The 25,188-nt window shown below is 39.6% G+C and overlaps 1 protein-coding gene across 3 annotated transcripts in view; it reads right to left on the reverse strand.

The window, feature by feature from the left end:
• SPATA5 (spermatogenesis associated 5) overlaps window positions 1-25,188 on the reverse strand; it is a 161,547-nt gene that overhangs the window by 102,249 nt on the left and 34,110 nt on the right. For all 3 annotated transcript variants that reach the window (XM_053939863.1, XM_053939862.1, XM_053939864.1), the window contains 3 exons: window positions 22,960-23,013; window positions 22,501-22,580; window positions 10,874-11,000 (listed from right to left, as the gene is read on the reverse strand). In XM_053939863.1, coding sequence (XP_053795838.1) covers window positions 10,874-11,000; window positions 22,501-22,580; window positions 22,960-23,013 — 261 coding nt within the window. The remainder of the gene's footprint in view (window positions 1-10,873; window positions 11,001-22,500; window positions 22,581-22,959; window positions 23,014-25,188) is intronic.

The following is a 25,188-nucleotide window of genomic DNA, read 5'->3' on the forward strand; positions in this document are numbered from 1 at the left end:
ATGCTGTGATCCCTCCATTTTCTGTGCCACTCTCTGGAATGCTTTCCCCCAGACTGGGCTGGAACTCAGCACTTTTCTTGTACATTGCTGCCTACTGTGAAGACACAGCCCTCCTTACAGATTGCTTTTTTTCTTACCACCTAGTAAATCTCAATGACTGCCTGTTTCACTGTTTTCCTCTTTATAAACAGATAGGCGGGTTTAGGCTCTCCACAGAACGAGGTATGCTGTTATATAAACTTCTTTTAGAGTGATCATTCTCTTTACATTTTTTTTTTTTGCTTTGCTTCCACTTGCTTATTTTGCACCCAAACTGGCACCAAAAACAGTGCGAGGCTTCTCGTTCTTCTCTCTTTCCTTTTCAGAACCAATAAACAACAGTGCAAAGGAATACAAATTCCATCAAGTTTGTTATATTGTGTGATGCTTTATCTCTTATTCCTCTGTTTCTCTGTTTTCAGTAAGAGTCCAACTGTGCTTGTCAGGATCTGTCTGGAGATAACAGCATGCACTGCCAGGGGAGAGGCCTTTCCTGTTACCTCTCTATTACAACACAATACAGACCCCTTCATTTCCATCTATTTTTCCTGTATAAAATTTACACCTTCTTTGTGAGGTTTAATACCAGAGAAATTACATCATATAGGAGCCATAACAGCAATTGGATAATGTTCAATGTAAGTAAAGGCAAAGTACCAAACATGGGAAATTCAATATTCTCTTCATAAATAAATGGATGTGCCCCGAGATGAATCATTACCACTTCTTGTCTTAATAGACAGCGATGAAAACTCTAGTTTGGTTCTTGGCAGCAGTCAAAAAAGCAATTCTGGCATTAAAAATTCAGGACTGCTAATAAAAGGGTAAAGATCAAACCATAAAACATCATTGTGCACCACACAAATCCATGTTGCACCTTGCTCCCCTTCTCTCAAAAGGATGTAATAGATCTGGAAGCAGTTCAAAGGAAGGCAGCAAGGATGATCAAAGGCATAAACCAGTTTCTGTTTAGGAATACCTGACTCTCCTTTCCTTGTGCACAGAACAATATCACAACCCCCCCCCCCCCCAAAAAAAGGGCAGTTCCCAAAATTATCTTTTCCAGTGCCTGACTGGGAACAGTACTTCAAGAAGATGCTGCAGACAGCAAAGTATTGCTTTAAAGTGTGTTCAAAGCACATATACCTGGTTTATGCTTTTCTGTAGCACAAAACTTCACTTGACATAGAGGGAATACATGTACATTTAAAACAAAGGAAGAAGTGACTGCATCCTCTTTAATTGAATTCCTCAGCTAGGTAAGAATATGTAATATATAACCCCCAAAAGAAGCAGTCACTTCAGATTTCCAGAACTGCTGAGTCCCACCTAGCACCACTCAATCAAAATACCCATTAAACTTTCAGATCCTTTGCTCTCAATCACCTTGTCATTTACATGTTTTTCTAGGTTATCCCAAAAAATATCACAAATTGTCCTGAATCTGAGCTAACTCTTACAGTTGCCTATACATCAAATCATACACAGCCTAATACACACCCAAAATTTTGTTATTATGCATATCCAATCCAACCTTGAGGTATCCAGTGACCTAGCAATCACCCACCAAGTTTGCACAGTTCACAGATGTTAACATCTCACATGGACATGGAGAGCCCTAGCTCTGCACTTCAGTGCACATCAATCTTTCCACACGTGAAATGATACATTTTTAATCAGTCACCCCCAGACTGCTCCCTTTCCTCCTGTGCTACATTATTACAGTACTACATTCAGCTTTATGTTAAGAATTTAACTAAGATCTTAGAGAAAGAACCTGTCTATCCTGAACAAACCTATTGTCTTTCAGTACTATATATACTGCACAGGAATGGTATTTCCATTCATCCCTCAAAGTATATGCAGCACATGTGCAAGACATCCAGCTTTCATCACTGATGGAGCAAATAGAATTTAAAGCTGGATCTCCTGTAACACAATAAAAAATTTCTAAAAATCAGCTATACGAAATTCTGCCTGTGATCTCTTATTTTTCCTTCTCCCCACAGAAACTTCATAAAGAAATGGTTCTAACCAATTCAAAGGACTAATGATGGCATCTAATATCTATAAAGAAACTTATTAAATAAAAGATTACTAAAATCCTTACTGAGAAACAAGTGCATAGCACCTAATCCCTAAATTCAGGTGTTCTTTGGAGTCCTTTACTGATGTAAAGAGCTTGACTGTATTTCAGCTTGCTGATTATAAAGCTCTGAGGTTCAGAGGTTTCCTAAACCTAAAATGAAAGGTGAAAAGGTCACAATCTTTAAGTGTGCAACCAAATAGTGGCACTGTGTGCTGGCCACCTCATCCTCCCAAGCTGCCCTTGGTTCTGACTGACACTAAACCAGTGACCTGTACAAAGCTGGGCCTTCTATTTCACCATAACTTCCCTTTTTACTGGAACAGCTCCCTACCCTTTTAGGGGAGAGATAACTATCAACAGTTAATATAGAAGTCACTCAACATTTTATATTATAAAATAATCTATTTAGTAGCTTATGCTATTCTGAGCTTTGACCTTCTTGTCCTTTCCAAGCTGGCTGGCTGCCTTAGACTGATTTGTTTTGTAATGCTCCAGTCAAAACATTTCAGCTGTTGCATGAAAAGGAGACCAGGAAAAATGTAGCTTTATTTACAGTTCTTAAAAATTAATAAAAATAAAACTCTTTCACCCTAACCTTTGGAGAGAGGTCTTGAGACCTGACCACATTACAGAGGACTTGAAACATCTCAATTTGAAAAGGCTTTGTAAGGCTTCTTGACATTTTGTAGATATCTTTTCCAAATTCTGCCCACTCAAAGACTGATCCTACCAAAGCTCAAGGAGTCTGCAGCCCATGCTGGATTTAGGCTCCCAAAACTGCTGCAGGGAGGTGACTTCTCCCCTTATTGGAGTTGTTTGAATACAGTCAAGTAAAAGGAGAAAGAAGACACCAGAATGAAAAGCCTGATATGGAGAACACATTGAAAACCAAGAGTCTGGACACTGTGGCAAAAGCACTCTTTTGTTGCCAGAAAATATCCCGGGTAACAGGCAAAAGTCCCATTCTTGTACAGTAGACCCCACAAAAAAAAAAAAAACCAGCAAAGCTTTGAGCAAAGGAGCTTAATGTAGTCAATTTATCACCTATTTCAAATAAACAAGATTTTTGTGGTAGACCCAGAGGGTCCTGTACTGCTGATAATCATGAAGATCTCAGTATGACACAAAACAAAGAAACCTGATAATTCCCCCCCGAAACTCGTGATGGTTCATCTGATTTTAAACAGTGTTAATCAGAGCCCTCAAAAGCAAGGAAATGTGAGTATTAAGATAATTAAAGTAGAGGCAATCATAATGACTTGCAAAAATAATTTTCTAAATGAATGCAACTTAATTAATCATGCACAATGCACACATCTTTAATTAATGTAAATAGAGACTGCATAATGATGCATACACAGAGGATGAATGAATGAAGATTGTAGCCAGTTCTTAACTCATGAGCGCTTGACAAACACAACATCCTCTATAATGCTATTTTAATATAGCATACACAAAAAGCTGGACAAACACTATGCATTTTGCAACCACAAAGAGGAAAGCTGGGCAGAAGACTAAGTGCAAAGAAGGTTCTAAATGTGTCTGTGGCTACAGCCCAAATACCCTAACTGCAGCCCTTCCTCGAGCTTCTGCAGCTCTCAGTATTACACTTGCATCCCTCTCAGTGTCACTCCCATAAATATTTAAAACCCAAGGCTGTTTCGAATGTCTCTCCTTTAACTGTTATCACCACGCTAATGAAGCTAATTAAATATAACCAAGATTCATGCCATCCAGCACACTGACTATGGAATATGCCTTGCATATTCCATTCACACTGCTTCTCTGCCTTCTCTGTACTTTGCTGTACAAGTACATTACACTTAGTCATAAAATTAGTATTACTGTCTAGATAAAGTTTTTTGCTTTGTCACTAAACCTACATGAAGAATAGACTTGACCTAACCCAACACTGAGGAATTTACACCCAGTCTATGTGTACTGCTTATGTGCCCTTCATTTTTAGAGGCATTATTCATTTTAACCCCAGATGTTCCCATGTTATCTTAGTAATACAGCATAATTGCCATGTCACTGTTAAAAAAAACCCACACAAAAGTAACAAAACAAAAAACCACAAACCTCCAAAACCACACCTGCTATCACAGTTACAGACTCATTGAACCAGGATGGCATTTACACCACAGACATGAATCTGAGAGCCTTTCCAAGCTCCCGCTGTGTCCAGTGGCTTGCTAGCACCCTGTGTACCTTAGCTGGACTCTGTGACCTTCAGGCAGGAGGTCTGAGTAAGAACAAACTTTGGCCCGTTTCCTTTATCTTTCCATCTCTGGAATGAAATAAATACACATTGATACCTTGAAGTAAATTTTCTGGCATGTGCTGCAGGGAAGTTTATAAAAGTGTAAGTGACGCTAAAACACACGACTGAGCCGACACAAGGAATGCTTTCCATTATAAACAACAAGAGAAGGGTGTATTGGCTTTTCTGTTCTATTTGAAGTAAAACTATTATATTTTTACATATATTGTTTAAATGTATGTTTTCAGAGACAAAATAAAACCAACTTGTCCCGGCCCTATACAATATCTGCTAGAGGAGAAAATATGCAGACCAACAAGTTTTCCCTTCCAACCTTTCTTTTCAGGCAAGTAATAAATCTTAAGTGAAAAAGTCACTGTGCTCTTCAGCTGTCACCACTAAGATTTTGTTTTTAAAACCATAGCAGCCTTAAGGCTGATTTACTATTCAGCCCTCCACACTCTGACAATCGAATAGTTGGAAACAAAATTCACTTTTGCACACCTGGAAATATTTTATTTGCTGTGCTCTTGAGAGAACAAAGTCTTCATCTGTGAAGAAGGAGGCGTAGGGGGAAGGGAAGGGAGACAGGGAGATTCAGGTGAATCTTAAAACCTAGATCTTGACTTAAAGAGATACATATATATATATATATATATATATATATAAACCCCAAAACTACTTCTGCATAGTAAGAGTGGTCAGGATCTTTAGAAACCATGTATTCTCTATGTAATCCAGCCTCAAAGTCTGGAGGTCTCAGCCCACTGAAAATCTTAGCCAGTAAACAACATTGCTCATAAACTGTATTGATTCAGCCATTTCAGTTTGGCAAGTGAAAAGAATATGTGAAAACTTCTCAATAATAAGCATAAAGATCTGATATTAATAAAGGCAAAGTTGAACCTCTAAAAAACTTTCCAGAGCATCTCTTTGCCTTAGAGTCGCAGGTATAAGAAAATTAAGAGGAAAAAACTCAAATGCATACCAGAGAAAACCAATTGATGGAAAATGTGACGATGCCAAAATTGTGAAAGCATTTTAGAATATCAGATCCTCTTTTCAATGTCATGTAGTTTGATATCATTTTCCCCTAAAGCTTCATTTTCTGAAAATTTATTATATGCTCCAGAACAATCTTGTCTTCAAAAGAAATCCCACATCTTCTGTTATTTCAAAGAGTCATACTTGCACCTGGGCAAGATGATGTAAATGCTCTAGGTGCTGGCTGACTGAAAAGGAGACCCACAAAATCTCACTCACTGTTTTTAATCCCAGGGTTTTACAAGAATATGAGGAGTGTCCTTTGACAAGCAGAGAGGCATTTCAGCATTTAAAGTAAAAAAAAAAATAATTAATGGTTTAGCAGTGTGGAGAGATGTGGTGATTGCATTCCCATACTTCAATTCCTATTCCAAAATACTGCACCACAAGAATACAAGAGGTGGGAAAGTTAAATGTTCCTGCACCATTTCCTTCTAAAAAGCACCCAGTCTTGGGTCCCCTGTCCTCCAAATCTGGATGAAATCTGCACTACTGAGAAATGACAGCAAGAGACTTATCCCCCTTTCCTTATTCTTCTCATTCCCTTCCACTGCAAGACACATGATGGATTATGTGGTTTCTGACTCTACAGTCCTATACAACACTTGGGAAAACTGAAATTCTACCAGGTCAGAGTTGTAACACAGAAATAACCTTTATTGAGATGTATCTGGGCAAAACAGAAATCACAAACAGGCAAATATGTAAACAGGAGAATATATGACGTGTTACTGAAGTAAGACTGTGCCACTGCATCACTTGCTTTGTAACAGCACATACACATTTCCAGACAATAACGAATAAATGTGCAAGATACTTTCCTATTCCTTTTAACTTGTAAAACTGCAAACTTAAATATTTTAATTTCTTCCATGAGCCTTCAGAATGAGTGAACTTTGATGTTTTTAAAGAGGAAAGATTATTAATTTTTGCTGCAGGCAAGAAATTATAATTTCTTTACTGATTCTGCCAAATGGTTCTATCATGCATTTTTTATTTTCATCAAAACAAGCCACTTTAAATTAAGATTGTCCCATAACTACACAGTAATCAACATTTTGAGGGGCAGATCAATTTGATAAACCTCTGCTTGATTTCTCTGCCCAGAAGACTCCTTCAAATCCAACTGAAGCATGGGGGAAGGGAATTTAATTCCCTTTCCTCATGCTTGGCAGTTGCTAGGAAGAATATCAGCTGCAGTTCTGTTTTATTTTGTTCATGCAACCAGAACAGAAAACTCAGCGTTATTCATGTGACTCTTAAACAAAATAAGCTGAATTCAAAGCCAGCAGTTAATAGAATGAAGTCAACAAAGCTTACATAAGGAGCAGCAAAACTTGCAGGTGATGGAAGTGGAAAACAGTAAGGAGGAAGGCTGGGGAGCAGGAAGTTTTTAAAAAGCAAAATAAACATGCAAAAAGAGGCAGGAAAAAAAACCCTGCACTGGCACAATATGCAAAACACATGCTTTTATAGCACCAAGCAGGATGGTTGGAAATAGGGAGCCGAGCACTGCCCTCATGTGCTAATAAAGCATTTGTAAAGGTTCAGCTCTTCAGTATTCTGGTACCAGGACAGCTTCCAGTTTAAACTACACTGAAGCCCACGGATGCAGACAAAATCCAGACCATCATCAATCTGGAGACAATGGGCAATGCTGACAGCACAGCTTCCCATTAATCTTCATTTGTCCGATCACATCCTGTCATTCTTATGCAAATAGCATATTTGAGGATACTCTTTTCTGCACCCCAAGATAAGGAGAAGTGAAGCTGTCAGGAGCACCAGGATGTCACCCTGTACCACAGGTCATCCCTTCACTCAGCGCCCCGTGTTTTACATTGCAGCTAAAGTGTTTGACATTCAAATTTGACCCAGCAGGAGGGAAAACCATCCGATGCAGCAACGTGCATATTGCTTCCTGTGCTAAAACATTCATTGAGGTCCCTGGGGATCTGACAATCTCCCTTTTTTCCTTATGTACCCTTGCTAATGGAGTTTGAAATGTTGCTTAAGAGGGGAAAAAATATATCTGCATGGGTAGGTAATGATACCAATTCATCCTTCTTACACTAGAAGTAAGCCCAGCACTAAAAGACCAGGAAAACAGGTTCCACTGAGAAAAGGAAAAACAGGACGCACAAATCCTGACGAGTTGGTATAGGTTTTCTTCCATGGAAATCTGTCACACCACACCTGAAAACTTTTTCACATGTATGTCTGGACAGAACATTTCACTTCAAGCTGAGCAATTTATACACAGGGTTCAAAAAGTTTTATGTGGGGATGAGCGATCTCTCATTAGGACAACTGATGCATAGGAAAATACAAAGAAGCTTTGAATCATAAGCAGCTCCATAAAGTTACTGCTACATATTTTAGGCATGAAAAAATCACTCCTGAGTGGGTAAGTCACCAAAACCAAAAGGCAGTTTTTCCAGTTATTGCTCATCAATTCTGCTTATAGAATGAAGAAGAAAAGGAAAGATTTTACTATTATTACTGACTCAGAGTGTTTTGTTTCTGTATCACTTTCAAAGAATGTTCAGAACATCTTGTTCCAGAATATTTCCCTTCCAAGAGAAATCACTTTCTGTACCATACATGGCTGAAAACAGTACATGCTGGGTTTGTATTCTTACAGAAAATAGAAACTATTCCAAAATCTCCCCAGCATCACATGAATAGATGCAAAGTAGCTGAAACAAAAACACAAGACACAACTTTAAGATGCAATAATATTTCAATACAATCATGACATCTTAGAGAAATATGTTATTAATAGGCATCCATGACAAGTCCAAACAAGTTTCCCATTACACATAACTTTGTATAAAGTCTGACTCAAATCTATTCATCTCCAAAAGCAATGTACTGTAGTGTTTGCAGGGATAATGAAGTCTGCACTAGGCTCTGGGGAATACCCTTACATTTGATATCCCCACGTGCTGTTTGCAAATTACAAGAGATTAATCATCACATCATTGTCAGTAAAGCAGGAGCCACATAAATTTAAATGCTGAATGGATTGTTACCAATTTTGCAGGCATAGAAACCTTATAAAACACACATTCCTCAAGCATTTCTTGATTTGAAAACTGAAGAATAGTCACAAAAAAGTATTCCAGACATTTTCCCAGTCCTTGGAAGTAGAGAAAAGAAACTGCGTTGCACTTTTATACCATATGAAAAAGTCATACCTTCAAAAATTACTGTATAGTCACCATACCTATGGAAACAGGACACTGTATTGTCATACATAATTATTTCCATATAAAATATTAATTTAACAAATTCTTACCTTCTCAAAGGGATCACCAATTACAGAGTAAACAAAAAGCCCTACTGAAAGATTTAGCATTAGTGAAGTACAAAAGCCTTCTGGTGTTGTCATCTTTCTTCCAGCAAAGGGAAAATGTATAACTCATGCACTGCAAATATTGCATGGACCCAGGAGAAGATGGTGGCCTGTCTGGTCTTGATAACAAAACTGTGTTGTTCATTCTTAAAATTCACTATTCCCCTAAAATTCCTATGTACAGAAGACATTATCTTTTTTTGCATCATATCAAAATTATATGATGCAAATGATATCATATAAAAAACTTTCATTCCCAGGCTAAGAGGTCTGGATTTGCATCTGGAGTGATGTAGGTACAACACATAGTAACTTAGGTTTTATCCTGAAGTCCTCTGTGTTGCAAGGTGGCACACCTAACTCATAGCAGTTCTGCTCTAATATTGCCAGTATTTCAAATAAAACCTAATATATGAGAAAGCAGTGTTCACTGTGTGCCCAGGAGAAAATCAGCAAAAGGGAGAATGACATAGAACTCAATTTCCAGGTGGTGATGGAGACAACACAGTGGAATGTTGAACTGATACCAAAGGAAATTTCCCTGCTGTTCAACAATCAGAATGTATTCAAATTCAGCTTAGTCTTACCCCAAAGAACAGTTACCAAAAAAACTCCAAACCTGTTTCAGCACACATCGCAGTTGAGACGGCCACAATACAGAGTGTCACCATACAGTATCAGAAGGCTTCAACCCACACAAATTAACACCACTTCAGAAGGCTGCAAGTGTCTTCTTGTCCGTCAGCCCAGCCTTTCATACCCCTCATGTTGATGCATTGCACCTGTGTGCCCTCTGTTCCCTTTGGAGGTTGGTCAGTGCACCTGGGCACTCCATGGCTCATTGCTGTCAATGCTGCTCAACTGCTTCTCACAGCTGTACCCACTGGGGATGAGGCTCTGCTGCAGCCCCACTCCCAGTTACCACAAACTGTGTGCCTACACAAATTAATTTGACAAAAGTGAAATCTTGAAAGTTTCAATCTTGCACAAGCACACTTTTCACTGATGAGTTTTATTACCTTTTACTGAAAACTCTTTGCTAGCTCTGCTTTGCCGTGGCAGGCACAGAGATAAATGCACAGTAAGCTCTGAGGAAGCCTTTGTCAGGTCTCCATAAGCTGTGTGGCTTCCTTCAGTGCAAAAGGGAAGAGGCTGTGTTCTGGAGCCAAAATGCAAGTTTTTTTCTCAAGACTTCATGTGCATAAAAACCATACCTTAAACATACACATTTCATATAATTTTATGCCTGAATGCTCCAAGAAAAACAGAAAACACTATTCCAAAAACAGCTTAGAATGTGAGAATTATTTAAGAAACTTAAAAGAAACTCTAAAAAGATAATAAAAGCTTAATGAATTAACGTGCCATCAAATTCAATAATGTTGTGAAGGTGAAAAGCTGTGGAATGAAGAATCTTACCAACACTACAAATCATATCTTAAAGGAAATCACTTCAGACTGATCCATCTACTGCACTTAGCTGTGAGAAGACACCGCAGTGGTAAACTGTTTTAAAGTGGTTTTCCTAGAGGGCTGCTGGGTTGGGTTTGTGCTTGGACATTTTCTGCAGTAAGTGTTACAACCCTCCAGATTTTACGAACTTGAAAGGTTTTTGTCACACCAGCAGAGCTGCTGTGGAATTTGAGGAGAAATTTTCCTGTTTACAGTTGGTAACTGAATTGCTGGGACACTTAATCCTTGAAAGGCAGTAAGTAATGAAACCAACAAACTCCAGCAAACTCCTGCATAAACAAACACAACAGAAGCAAAAAACCACAGCAGCAGTTTAACAGAAATGTTGCTGCACTAGTTCAATGAGCTTGGCTTAGGGAAAACTTCTTCTAGGAAACAGATATTTAAGGCTACCATAAAACACTTTTTTCTGTCAAAAATTCTGTAGAGAGGGGGGGAAAAAAGCGAGGGACATGAACCATTCCTCTGCCTTGTCTTCATTTCCGAACTTCTGCTCCTCATCATTAAGTTGATCAGACAACAGCTTACAGAGTAAAAGAGGATGGAATTATAGCAAAATCTGGTCTTTTCAAAAGAAACAGGATAGAGACAGTGCATCTATTTGTACCTTGTCTATCATATCCGGTCTGTTCGTAGCTGCTAGAATTGTCACATCCTTCAGCTGTTCTATCCCATCCATTTCCGTTAGCAACTGAGCCAAGACACGGTCTGCTACATTCCCAGCACCTGAAGAGCTGATTCACAGAAAAAAAAAAGTTACAGCATTATCTTTGCCTTCCTAGAAACAGGAGAAAGGAAAAGATACACTATTCTTTCCAATTCACAGGGATGCACCTTTTTGCCTTAATTCTTCATAATTTATTTTTGTCTTCAACCTCTGAAACAGCATCAGTGATATGAAGTGAGTAAAACCAAATCAGAGAATTTGAGTTCCATAGGTTTTCTTCGTATTCAGCACAGCAAGTGAGATTTGGGATTTTTTTACTTATTGCCCTACTATGGAGGTTGCAAAGAACTTAGCACAATGTGGGTATCTGGAATAAACATTTTTAAGAAAACTGAATTCACGCAGCTTCTTTACTAGTCAGACAAACCTTCATTTTTAGCACCATCCAAGTGAGAGCTTACACCACCCTATGCAGCATAAATAATTAGGCAGTTATGTGTTTTGCAGAGTTGCGCTACATTTTTATATTCTCTCCATCACATAAGAATAAATTGAGTGTTGACCAACTCCCTCATAATTACATTGTCAGTCTTTTACTCAGTTTGTTTTCCAGATACCAGGGAAAAAACCCACCACTAAAAAGCTAAAAACTCCAGTTTTGAAATCACCAATATGTGAAAAACCTAAGCAGACAAGCATAAAGTACTCCCTCTGCTGAGAAGGGGCAGGGAAACTGAAGCAGGCTAGGGACAGCACCTGGAGATTGTACCAAAAATGTGAGTTTTATGCTCCTTTGCCAGAAACTGGGAATCCTGCTCTTGGCACACACCAAAACCTCACTGTTTTCCTCACCACCTTCTCCTGTGGATGGCAGGCATACACCCCCATCATCTTTCACTAAAGGGACTGCTCTTCCAAGGGCTATTCCCTCCTCTGCTGCACAGAGGAAGGTTTCACTTCTCTACCCCTAAATAGGCTCTTCTTAATTTAATTTGAAAAATTTAATCTCTCCAGTTCTTCTGGATCCCTGTAAGGAAGCAAAAAGAAGTCTGATATTTAAAACAAGACTAGATCTATACAGGATTAAGATATTTTTTTATCTCAAATTTTTTGAAAGTCGTGTTCCAAAAGTTCACTTTAATATTTATGCAGATAAACAGGCACCTACACACACAGCAATGCTGTACAATCATCCTGGTGTTTTCATTTTCTAAAAGTAAAAATATTAAATAAACTAAAATGTAAGTGCTCCAATTATTTCCATCAGAGAGTGCACAAATACAGCTGTACAGTTATTATACACATATATTGCTGCAGCACTCCCACCCACCAGCAGCCTTCCTGCAACCCCAGTGATGTCCCAGAGCCAAAGCAAAGTAATGGCTCCACTACTGTTGTACAGCTCCAAATAAATCCCCTAACCTTCCTATCCTACAACCAGTTCTACAATTTTCCAGAGCAAAACAGTGAACTTAGCAAACCCAGTCTGGGAAACATCTTAAAGGAGCTATAATAAATGTTGGCAAAGAGAGTAAAATATTTAGGTTGCTAAGAAATATTAGAGAAGGGACTTGGGTTACCTGGTTGTCAGATTCTGGAGTTTCTGCAGCCACACTGGAAATTCCCAAGCCATATTTGAGCATTTCTATCATACCCATGGGTCAGAGTCCCACTGACTTATAGAGAGCTGAGTGTGATAGAACACTTCAGGTGTAGGACATGGATAGCAAATGCTTTTGGAAAGACACACAGCTTAAAGGAAATTAAAATCAACTTTGTAACATTAGCTAGTCTCAGTAGGGATCCAGGCCTCCCATCTTGCATGGTTTTCAATTTTACTCCACTTTATACCCAATAGACTGAGCAAAAGAAAATGCTAAGCAAAGAAAAAAATAATTGCAAAGCTGGGACAAAAATGTTAACATTATATGAGATGATCTGAAGCTAGAAGACTTTGGATGAGATGCTAAACTTTTGTTTCCTTAAAAAAAAAAAAAAGTTTTAGAGAGAGGTGGCTAGAACGGATATTACATCTTTCCCCAATATAAACTTTTATCTTACAAGCTTTCAACTGCAAAAAAAAAACAAAACAAAAAAACCAGAAACACCCAGAACCCACAACACATTAAAGAAGTGTTTATTCTAAGGAAAATCCCCACAGGGAAATGCACATTGCAAAGACTTCCATGCAATTAGGGCATCATCAGAAAACTGCAGTTAGGCAATCACTCATAGTATAATACAGCTCAAACAATAGCACAGCTTCTAGGACACTATTAGGGGCTTTATTATTTTCTATTAAAAGTGAAGGAAACAATTTTAAGTCCATGCATGCAAAAAATATCAGTAACAAAACCAGTATCAAGTGAAGAAGCGCCTAGGAGCTATGACAGCACAGATTTCTCATGTCAGTGCTTTTATTTACATAGTTCACTAAGCTATCACATGCTGCACCATTTGAGCACAGCCCACAAGAAATTAGCTTTTGGCTGAACAGGACACCCTATAAAAATCCCAGGTAGGCGCAGGGAGACATCTCTTCCCCAGCTGCTGGGAGCTGCCTCAGAGCCACAGTGTGCTCCAAGAGCTCCGGTGCTGCCTGAGCCGTTAATTCCAGGGGTGACACGCAAGGATGCGATTTTCTGTTTTCCCATGGTTTCCCAGCAAGGCTTCCAAATTAATACAGGCAACGTTCATTAAGGCTGCCTGGAGTTTTGACGCAAACAGCAGCCAGAGAAACAAACTACGATTAACCCTCCAGTCCCACAGAGGCACTGCCAAAACCAACTTCCAGCCAAGGGGCTGCTTTGGCCTACCCCCCCCCCCCCACCTCCACCTGACCTCCACACATTGATGTCATCCTCACAACTGCCTGGAAATGGTCCTCCAAAGGCACGTCCTGGTACAAACTAATTTCCTGTCAACACGCTGCCTGCAAATCCAGGCAGCCAGAGCTAAACTCCTCACTTAATCCACGCAGGGCCATGTGTATGCACGGCTGTGTGCACCAGGAGCAGTGCTCCAACCAGAAATTCCTTTGAAATAAAAAATGTGTGAGTAAAGACGAGCCTGCCTGAGAAGTTCAGGCAACTGCTGGTGCTGCCCTAATGAAATACATTAGGCTATGTGTTGTTTTAATTTTTTGCCAACCCCACTTTATTTACAATCCTCAATGAAGTTTTTAAAGGTAGAGAAGGTCATTACATCAGTTAGTGACAAAAATCCTCCTCTATGAGATATTCCAGCTAATCCTGCAAGTGTCCCACCAGTCTCAGACAAAGCACATGTGCATTCCTGCACAAGTACTCAGCTTGACCACCACAGAAGATTCCTGAAGCCTGTCAGGTAAGACTATCCATACTGAATATGAAAGACAAACCTCTTCTTGGTATATTATTTTGGCTATAGGCATTCCCAATACACATTTTGGCAGAATAAACCATGTATTGTACAGTTTACCAAAGACTCACAATTAATCTGCATTAATTCTGCCTTTGTCTGATGGACCTGAGATCAGGAGCACCAACTCCAAAATCAGTATAGCAGGAGAAGGCTCTCCACAGCTTTTATTTCTATCTCCTCTAGCTGTATCCAATGACCACTCAAGCCAGCTGGATTCACGTATCATTGGGCACTGAAATTTCCCCCTGGACACCTTAAACCACTCTCATACTTCTTCCAGGGGATATAAAAGCAACCACAGCCTGATCCTATCCCTGCACCAAGGAGTACATACAGTTCACTAGCTTATACAGATCTTCAAGCCAAGAAGATTTTGTTCCAGACATAACCAGATGTATGAAATCACATTTAAATCTGTTACTCTTCCTGCTATAGGCATTTTTTTGACAGCAACTTCTTGTTTTGTATATTTTTACTTATTTAATTTCTTTCCTCCCCCCCACCCTTTTTCTAACAGATTTTTTATTATTTGAAAACTAAAAACAGTCTGAGAATGCAGTTACTGCTGTTTCACCCCACGATGAAATTTGGTAAGACCTTAATTTAATTACACTGCTAAACTGTAGATGTGGAAATGCAGGAAATCTTGACACAGTAACATTTTGAGAGCTGTTAACATCACAGCAACTGTGAGGCTGCAAAAGCAGGAAGAAGCCTGAGAGGACCCCTCTCCTGCACAGCTGACCCTACCTCAGGCAGAACTGTGAGGTCAGAGGCAGACCTCAGGAGAAGTACCCAGGATAAATTACTGCAAATGGATTAATCCCTATATAGCTGAAATCTATAATGCAGGTTTTGTGACAAGAGAGGCCAGCCCGCCGTCTCTTCCAAAACATCCTATCAGGCAAGACTTACACATGGATAAAACCTGGCTTTATTATTTTTGCCCCCCAGACAAAAGAATCGCAATCATAATCAAAATTTATAGGTTTTAAAAATACTTGTGGATGCGGTATCATCTCAAATAACACTTTTACTGAAACCTCTGGAAATCATTTCACATCAAAACAAATTTAAAACTCATTGACAAAATGCTCGGTATCAAAAAAATTTGAACAGGTGGAATAGACCCTGCTGGCAAGACTCTCCACCTCTCCATGAACTACAGAGATAAAAGGTTCCTGAAATAGAGAAGTGCCCTGCCAGCAGATTCCCACGCTAGAGCCACCTCGCTCACATAGCCTGAAGGATTTTTATTGAGCCTGATATTTGTGTGGGGGCTGTGCAGGGGGAACCTGTCAGCAAGGAGCACCTGCCAAGCCCAGCTTTTCCATCCGGCTGCCGTGATCGTAATTAACTGTCACACTCTTCTATTGCTCTCCCTCATGAACTCGGGTGAAACACGCCTTTGGCAGGTTAAGGCTTTCCACAGCATTTGAAAAATAAAAAATTATCTACTCCAATAGCATTACCAGAAAGACAATAACTGCAGGATGGCTCCAGATACCAAATATCAAAACTTCCATCACTGGGGCATTTTGTCTAGCAGAATGGACACTGCCGTGCCAGTCAGGAAAAGTAGGCTTGTCCAATATTAAAACACTGGGCCAAACTTACTTCTGTGAATGTTATATCATGTGAATGGTACAACTTCAATGACCGTTATTCAGACCACTACAGATACTACAGGCTTGGATGTTGTTAAAAAGCCTAAGAACAACATACAGCATGCAAATCTTTTACGGTATCACTTAAGGCTTCACTATTCATTGGAAAAAAAAAAAAAAAAAAACAAACGCCAAAACACTCTAGTACACAAGCCCCTTCAGTGCTCAGACAAGAAACATTCCCCATGGGAGGGAATTTTCCTGCCTGCGTGATAAGGAAAACCCTGCAAAAAGATGATCCTAAACCCTTCCCTCCATCAGCACCTTACAATTAGATGTTGTTGGATCCTGTACACACCTGTATCAACTACCACCCACTGTATTGTTTCGTATCTTCCCTGCCTTCTCAAGCACAAAATTCAAATACCACAGAAAGAAGATATCCAGAGGAAACCTAGGCAAAGTCTGGGAAATTCAGTCTGGGTAGAATATTTATTTTCATGGTCACCTCTATGCTAAAATGATGTTTTGCCAACTGTCAATTCACCGATTAAATGCAGTTCATGTAATTTGGTTTGCAAGGCATTAGAAGAGCACAGAAAAATAAAAGAACTCCAAGTACTCCTTGAGTGGTCTCCAGCTTGCAAGCAAGCTTTCCTAAAAAGATGATGAGCTTTGTGGAAATAGGAAACAGTGCTCAGCTGTCAACAGGTGACTTTGAAACAAATGGCCCGCAGGCAGCTGCAGACGCATCCTAATTATCCTTCACGGTTGTGTAAGCAGCCTCTTCCACTCACCTAAGTTACTCATTATTGCAGCTTCCAAAAGTTAATGAAGTAGGCCCAGAAAAACTAAACACAGTGAAAGGAGAGAAAAGGAGAAAAGAAGCCAGCTTGAGACAGGTTTGGAATCAACAGGTTTTCTTCCAGAGTGCCTTCCCCAAGCACATACCCAAATGCTTGAGTGCCTAGGTGGTGATCCATCACTCATTTCCCTTGCTTGCAAGTTAATTCCAGATGCACATCCATGAAAGACTGGCACTAGCCCACACTTGCAGCTTGCCGTGGCACTGCCTGGCTGACCTAGGAACGATGCTAACATCATGAGTTCTATTCTGCTAACACTGATGTTGCCTTAAAAAAAAACAATGAAACAAAATAAAAAAACAACCCCAAACCAAGCACACACCTGATGCACAGTAAATTTCCCACTTCCTTTCATTCCATTTTTCTCAGCATTTCTCCCCTATGCATTCCTGAGAGTTAATCAAGTTTAAATCTGTAATCAATCATGTCTACTAGGCAAGCAAGCACAGTTTAAGCTGTAAGTATTTTAGACCTAGAAGTAACTAACTAGACTGGATTTCATTTCATTACAACAATATTTATGTATAATAGGTTCACTGTTCATAAATTTTAGTTACAGTTATGTTCCTCCTGCATATCATTAAAATGATGACTTCAAGAAAAGGGTTTTTGGATCCAGTCCTGCTTTCACTGATGTTAATGTAAGTCTCTATTGACTTCAAATATCCGAATTTTAGGCCAGGAAGTTACAAATTATTGGGGTTTGTCAACAAAAAGGAAGAAACACAGATTCAAAGGATTCAAAGGATAAAGGATTCTTGATAGTCAAAAGCACTAACAAGATTACTTTAAAATTAAAGGGACTGCAGACATTTACTGTATACACACATGAACTATGAGTAACACTGTTTGTTAAAATTGCTCTTCCAAAAAACAATTACAAGCTTTATGTACAATAAAACCGTTTCAAAATGTTCCTCTTTCACCACTCCTTGCCAGGCCTAAAATAAAAAGCTGGCACTAGGCATGCAGCTTTTCCCCTCAGACAATATTCGTTTGGACACCAAATTCCAAAACTTTAAAGAATTCATACAGCAGTCACAAAAGTTTTGAATGCCTTAATTCTCCATCATGTGCAAACATAGCTCAGATATTGCAGGGAATCAGCTGATGTCCCCCAGTTCAGGGACGCCAGTGCCAACAGAGGCCAGAAACACAAAGTTCTTTGTCTGAGCTGAACAAGAATTGGGTCACTCATAACAATCACGGCAGGGGGAAACTCCCTATCTTCCAGGTATACTTTGTTCATGTTCTTATGTTCTTCTGTCTTTGCACAAGAAATATTAGCGGGACAATACTTCCTCCAGCTCCAGTACTGCTAATTTACCCTGTGCAAGGTGAATTTCTGCCAAGAACCTCTCTCTTTTGCTGCCTCCTCACAGAATTCAGCCCGTGGGTTTGATTACTGGATGCAACACACTGACCTCCTTCAATGACAGACACTGCCCATTGCACCAGGGAATTTGCACAGGCACTAAAATACAATGACAAGTTCAAGTGTAGAGGATAAATAAATATGAGATAAAATACCCCAGAAAGATATCTTGGTTTAAAAAGAGAAGATTTATCACTATCCCTGTTCAAGGCAGAGGTGGTACATTACAGGAGAGAAGCTGCTCTTCCTCACAGGTTCTTCTAAAAGCCCGAGAGCCTCAGAACTTGAGACTGCAAAGATTTTAAAACCTAAAACGAAAACAGTGTGTTTTCACATGCATTCAGTAGTTCTGACTATTTTAAATTGTGCCTTAGGAATCTATCTATCCTCCCCCACCATACAGGATAATATATTTTCCCAAAAAAAGAATCATCATGCTGTGGTTTCAGGGGATTGGTACCAAAGTCCCTTCACTTTGTCACTTCTATCCTCACTCTGACAAGGTTAGCAATATTCATCCACCAACTTTTGGCCTCCACAAGTCAAAGGCAAGGTACTGATTTTGTCCCTTGTCTTTTTTTTTCCTTCCCCGTGGAAAATAGAATTTATCAGTGCCTTTTACAGCAGTCTGCACTATTTCCCATCCTACATTACAGAGACTTGCAGTTAAAGGGGAAATGCTTTGCTTTTGAAAAACAAGAAAAGGATGTCTCTTGCCGAAAAATCCTAAAAATCCTACTTATATAAACAATGTCCCATTTCCAAAGCACGGTGATTTCTGAAGTTCAGCAAACAGACCGTCTGCCCTGCATTTACACAGACTCGCGTTCATTCATCACTTTCAAGTCTAATTACCAAGCCATTTTCCTCTTGGCAACCCCTAACGGCCAGAAGAATTAGGTTTTACATGGTCAGGATACTGAGGGTAACAAGTACCCATAACTCTCAGCAGCTGTGTAATTTGTAAAGTCTCCCAAGCTCTGTGTAGGCACGGGATTACTTCAAAGCAGACTTTGCTGCTCACACACTGCTCCATCTGGACCAGTCCTGCTTCAGTACAATCTGTCCTACAAAAAGTCATAACAATCTCTTTCAAAAGTATGGGGAAATAAAAGAAAAAGTCATAATCTTCTTGTGTAAGCAAATGCTAATTAGAACCACAAAGCAGAGAAAAAGGCTCTGTGCATCTCATGGTTCACCTCTCCTGATGCATGACTGCAGAAGTTTTTCTTTTGTCTATTTCTCCTCTTCAAACCTCACTGTGACACCTCTATCTTTCTACCATCTTTTCTGCTGCAGGTTTATAATTTCTTTCTTTAGAAACAGTCATGGTGAATGCCTCCCTTTTTCTCTACAGTCAGGCCACTGAGACACTAATTTTTCATTTTCAGTTCTCTCTAAACTTACTCTATCATCTCAACATAAATCAGAAAGAAATGGAAAAATCCTCCATGAGCACTAGAAGCTCAGAGTAACAGAACAAAATGCAGAAATGAACACAGCTCAAAGTATCTTTTTGTCTTCACTACCATACTGGAAACTCAAGACCATTCAGAATCACCCTCTTGACTTCTTGCATCAAGGATAATCAGATTTTTATCTCAAGCCATTGCTCCTTACATTGAACTATTTTTCTTCAGAGCTGAAGGATTATATTTTCATAAACTGTCTTTTAAACTGGTATGTATCCAGTCCACATTCTTAATTCCTTGATTAATATGATTAATATCAGTGTGTCAACTACGTGCAAAATAGGGAGGGTGTAGACAGACAAGAGAAAAATCCAGGAGCTTAGTTCATATCGATAAAACATATGGAACTTCTAAGCAGGTTGGATAAGAAATAATCTTTTCCAAATAAAACATTTTGACAATGAACAATGTGAATTACTATAATGTTTGCTGACTTCAAAGTATTGTTAGCTCTAACTAACAAACATACACAAATAGATTTTGTAAAACAAAACTGCTACACGAGACAGTTACGTTAGATGTAGCACAGTTATGGAATGAATTATGGCTTGGGAATGTGTAATAAATAAAAGACTGTGACATAATTGAGTGCAGCCACAGTGTTTGCACAATGGCTTGTGTAGTGACAGAATCCACTACCTGATGCAAAGGAGACAACGTTATTAATGGCCCAAACAAGAAAATGCCTTAACTTTGCCTACTTCTACACTCATTTAATTACAAAATCTATTAGTTCATATGCCCCTGCTGCTGAGAAGGGATTGTTTAGTGATCTCTACAGAAGGTTGGGAGCAAAACAACCACAAAAGCTTTAGTCAAATCTAAATAATGGGTTAATGAATACTTGGCAGGCTGCTTTGAAGAACAAAAGCATCGAGGTTATTTCACATCTGTATTTCTGATCAGAATTAGTCCCACAACAGTTTCAGATTCTTTGGATTTCTGGACATGTCCTGGTAGGATCAGGAGAAGTTGCCTACCCAGGAGATATGGAATGTGGCACATCCTGCACAAAGCCCTCAGCATCCTATCAAGGATTTAAACCAAGAGGATTTAAACTCTCACAAAGCTGTATCACAGAGTGTTCTTCACTGCCAAGGCAAAGAAAACTAATTCAGCCAACAGAGGGAATGGGGAGACAATATAAACAGGTGTTTCCTTGAAAACTTCAGCACAGTTAGTACAGGAAATGGATCTCCAGAGGCTACAAATCGTTAGCATCTCTAGTGCATTTGCAAATTCCTACTGTGCAAAGTCAGCCTGTAAAAAAAGGCCATTGCTAGTAAGTGCCTTGTCTGGTTTCCTATACCATTTAATTTCAGATGAATTTTATGAGAACTCTGCTACATATTTCACCTCCCATCTGGTTCAGATTTGACAATGAAATATTTGTGTGTCCCACCCTGTTCTTTTTAAAGCTCCAAAACCAGATGTCTCAAGCACAACACAACTGCAGCAGGTCACACCACATTCTTCAGCAAGCTGTGCCAGGCCTACTACCTCCCACAGACAGTCCCAGGTAAGATAAAACCAAGTTGATTACTCCCTAAAAAAAGCAAACAAACAAACAAACTCACCACCTCCAGGGCACTGTGTGAAAAGACTGTTTAAAATGTATTATGGCTTAACCTTCCAAGAGGTTTGATCTTGATGAAGCGCTGGTTCTGGAAGCTAAACACATTAACAATTGCAGCAGGGGATGATATTTTTCCCCCTCCACTGGCTTGATTCAAGCAAACAATTTTGCAATTTCTCTGTTGCTTCAGTGCATAGCACTTCTAGGAAGTTCACAAATTTCACAGCTGCATACATGGCACATGAGAAGGACTCTGAAGAAAACATCTTCAATCAAATTTTGCATTTTCAACAGTAAGAATGTTCATTTCTTAGCAGCTTTACGCTACATGTGACACCATCTCCTGCGACACAAATCATTTATTTGTGTCACCAAAACATCAAAATGACACCTGTTATCCTTCCCTGAAGATACAAATGCCCTTCTTGCAATACAAAAGAATCCGTAGGGATGCTGAGGGAGCTTTTGCCCCAGAAAAATGTTGAAGTTTGGATGTGCCTTTAAACAGGACAAATACTTTCTAATGCACCAATTTGGTAGCTTTTCATGCAAAATAAAACTGGATAGAAGTATTTGCTGCAACAGGAAGTAGCAGTTACATTTATAAGGAGGTATCCCTCAAGCAAGTCCACTTACAGAGCCTGTCAAATCTTAAATGCTGTAGTAGCAACTAAAAACTGCAATAATTCTACGTCAGACTAGCTGAACATCTCTTGGAATCATCACAAAGCAGGATATTAAAAAAAATACTATTAGCTGTTTGCACAATAATCCCTTCTTAATGTCACACATGAAAGACCACAACTGTTCCCAAGTCTTTTAATGAAGTTTTTCCCAGTCTGGCAAATCATTTAAACATAGGTGTAAATTTAGTTTTATGAGTTTTCTCCTTAGAAATTAGTGTTATGTAGCTTATGATCCTATTGTTTGCTTGATGGAGACACCAAATTAGGCCAGAGCAACAACCCTGGGAAAAGAAAGAAGTTAAGTTACTGGAAATAAAAGGTAAAACCACAGAAAAGAGCCAAAGAGTACGAGAACCAGTAGATTTATTCCTGCTAATGAGATGAGAAAGGAGGAACTCCATCAGCTTACCTGTTTATGCCAAGTTAAATAGGCTTGAGTAAAAGACACACATTACCCTTCTGTATAAAGAATGAAGATATTTAATAACATAATTCTAGAAAAGTAAATAAATTTGTGATTGTACAGTGTAAGAATAATTTATCAGGAAATAATATCTGTTGTTTTTGTAACATGATTACTTACTTTCCCCTTTCTACTGCCAAGGCATCTATTTCATCAAAGAAAAGAATTGAAGGAGATACTGCTCTGGCTTTCCTGAAGATCTACAAAAAAACAACAATTAAATACTCAGTTTTAAGGAAAGGAAGCTGTTTACAGTACACCATCATCCCCTGCACACCTCAAGACCTACAGAGCTTCACATAACAGGCATCAGCCTGTCTTGTCTTGGGTTGTTTTTATTTTAAAGCAGATTTTTTTTAACAGCAGTAACAGCTGCCACAGGATCCCAAATTCAACCTGTATCACTAGATCGAGGCAGGAGAAAGCTAAATATCCCTGCTCCTTCATTTTCTTCTTTTCTTTTTTAAACTTACACCAGGAGTTTTTCAGAAAGTTTAATGGTCATCTCAAAAGTAGAGAAGAATTTGAAAGTCAAGGAAGCTTAGTATCTATCATTACCCACAGCTTGCCCTTTCTCACCTCTCTCACTGCTCGTTCAGACTCACCAACGTATTTATTCATCAACTCAGGCCCCTGAAAAATAGAAAATTAAAAAGCATGACACATTTGTATACAAAATGACTGAGACAATCTGCCAGCGTTACACTGGTCATACTCTGGTTACAAAAAAATTCTGATATTTTGTCATTTGTAAGTCTTACAGGTGCATTTTTACTTACCCTCTACCTGAACCAAACTTTCTCCACCTATTTTACTACCTATGCATGTTGGTTAGTCCTCTCCACCTGACACTTTGCCAGTACCTTCATGAGAAATGGAATTAACCAAGAAAACAAACACTGTGAGGTTCTTAAAAGTGCTCAACAACAGCACCAAGGGGCTGCAAATCAGCCGGAAGGACAAATCACAGTAGCATCACAGAAGGACAAATCACAAAAGCATTTACTTGCACTCTCAACCTGCCTCCTGCCCAACCAAGCACCACAGCAGTGACTTAAACTAATGTTTAACAGCACTTCTTTGAACCTGACACTCTGCAGGTGAAGCAAGAAGCTCCACAGCAGCACACCTGAAACCCATCCCTAGCAAGGGAGCTGTTCAGTGTCTGAGCTCATGCACATTCCTGCTCCTCTGCTGAGGCTGCCAAGAAGGATTATGAGTGCCAGCTGCTGTGGTCCCTGTTTATCCTCACAGCCCTGTCCACCAGGAACAGACTGAAGACCACAGGGTCAGCATTCCAGTCTTGAACAAGTACTTACAATTATAAAAAGTAAAACAATGGCAAATTCTCAGAGTATTTTCTGTTCTGCTGTATCCTGTAGGATAGGTTGCTTAAATAATGCTTCCTAATGGGCCTCAGCTTCTCCTGGGATTGGAAATGACTCATTGACTTCAGCCTGGTTTGCATCAACACTGACCTGCAGCCACAAACAAGGATCATTATCTGCTACCCTGAACGAAAAGAGCCAGTGGCTCCAATCTATTTTCCAGGCAACAACAGGTGTTCTTGTAATTTCCCCAAAAGAAACAACATCCTTCTCAGTCAGAAAGCTGAACCACCTCCTCCCAGCTGTGGGTGCCTTCAGGTAACAGCCCAAAGCATAGGGCAGCTTTAACAGCAGGTATGTCACAATTAAGAATGTGTGGCAGACACACATTTTTATGCACTAGCATTGACAGAGCCTCTGTTACAAGCCGTCTTTGAATGGGACCATCTGGACTTTGTTCCCAGGTCGGTGGAACACAGATTCATCACTCTAAAAATGCAGCACACTGGTTTCTGCAGCCTCCCCTCTCCATGATCATTTTCATTCCTGCAGTAACAGTTAATGCACTGACTTTACACTGACACTGGAAAACACCTGTGCTCATGTAGGGGTAAAAAAATATATCCTCTGAAAAGCAAAGCACAAGTTATCTAATACCAGCAAAGCATCCAGACATAAACACCATTTTTATTTCTTTCTTTTCAAAGATTTGACCTTTATCCGAAGGACGAGGTGAGTGCAGCAGCCAGACCTAGAGCACCACACAGGCCAAAGCCACACTGTAAGGGTTGATAGGGCTGAACTGTATGAAAGGTAAATTATACAATTAGCATTGTTCTCTTTCAGCAACATCCACCTTTAAAGCAACTGCTGTGGCAGCTAAAGTGTCACCTGGAGGCCTCCAATGACTGCAAAACTGGAGTCTGGTGGGTACCTGCATGGAAACAGAATTATTCTGACACAAAACCGAGGAACGCAAGAAAGACAGAAGGGAAGAAGAAGGTGAGGAGAGAAACACAAAAAACAAGGTGAGAGAGAGAAGCACAAAGCCTTTTGCTGCTATTGACACCACCCATGAGGAGCGTGCAGCAGTTAGTGAGGGCCAGACTGCAGCTCAGAGACAGCCCAGCTGCTCCAGGCCCTCGTGGCTCATCACACTCAGGGCAGATGAGGAATCCGATAGCACGGCCCTGACAAATCCTTAAGGAACGAGAGCAGAGTCCTCTTTTTCCATCCAGCTCTCTGTCACAATGAGAAACCGCTGCAGACTTTACCCAAAATTACAGATCTCTCTCACTAGCTTTTCCTTGGAGTCTATGGACCTTCCCTTTCATGTCCTTATTCCCATAAGTAATCTTTATTCATATCAGTATTCCCATGGAAACCAACATCACATGCACCCGTGCCAACAGTGTGTTCCTCTCCTATGACTCAACATTAAACAGCCTGACATTTTCTTTTGTCTCAGCAAAAAAAACCC

The sequence above is a fragment of the Vidua chalybeata genome, chromosome 4 (assembly GCF_026979565.1).
Source record: "Vidua chalybeata isolate OUT-0048 chromosome 4, bVidCha1 merged haplotype, whole genome shotgun sequence".
Lineage (NCBI taxonomy): Eukaryota > Metazoa > Chordata > Aves > Passeriformes > Viduidae > Vidua > Vidua chalybeata.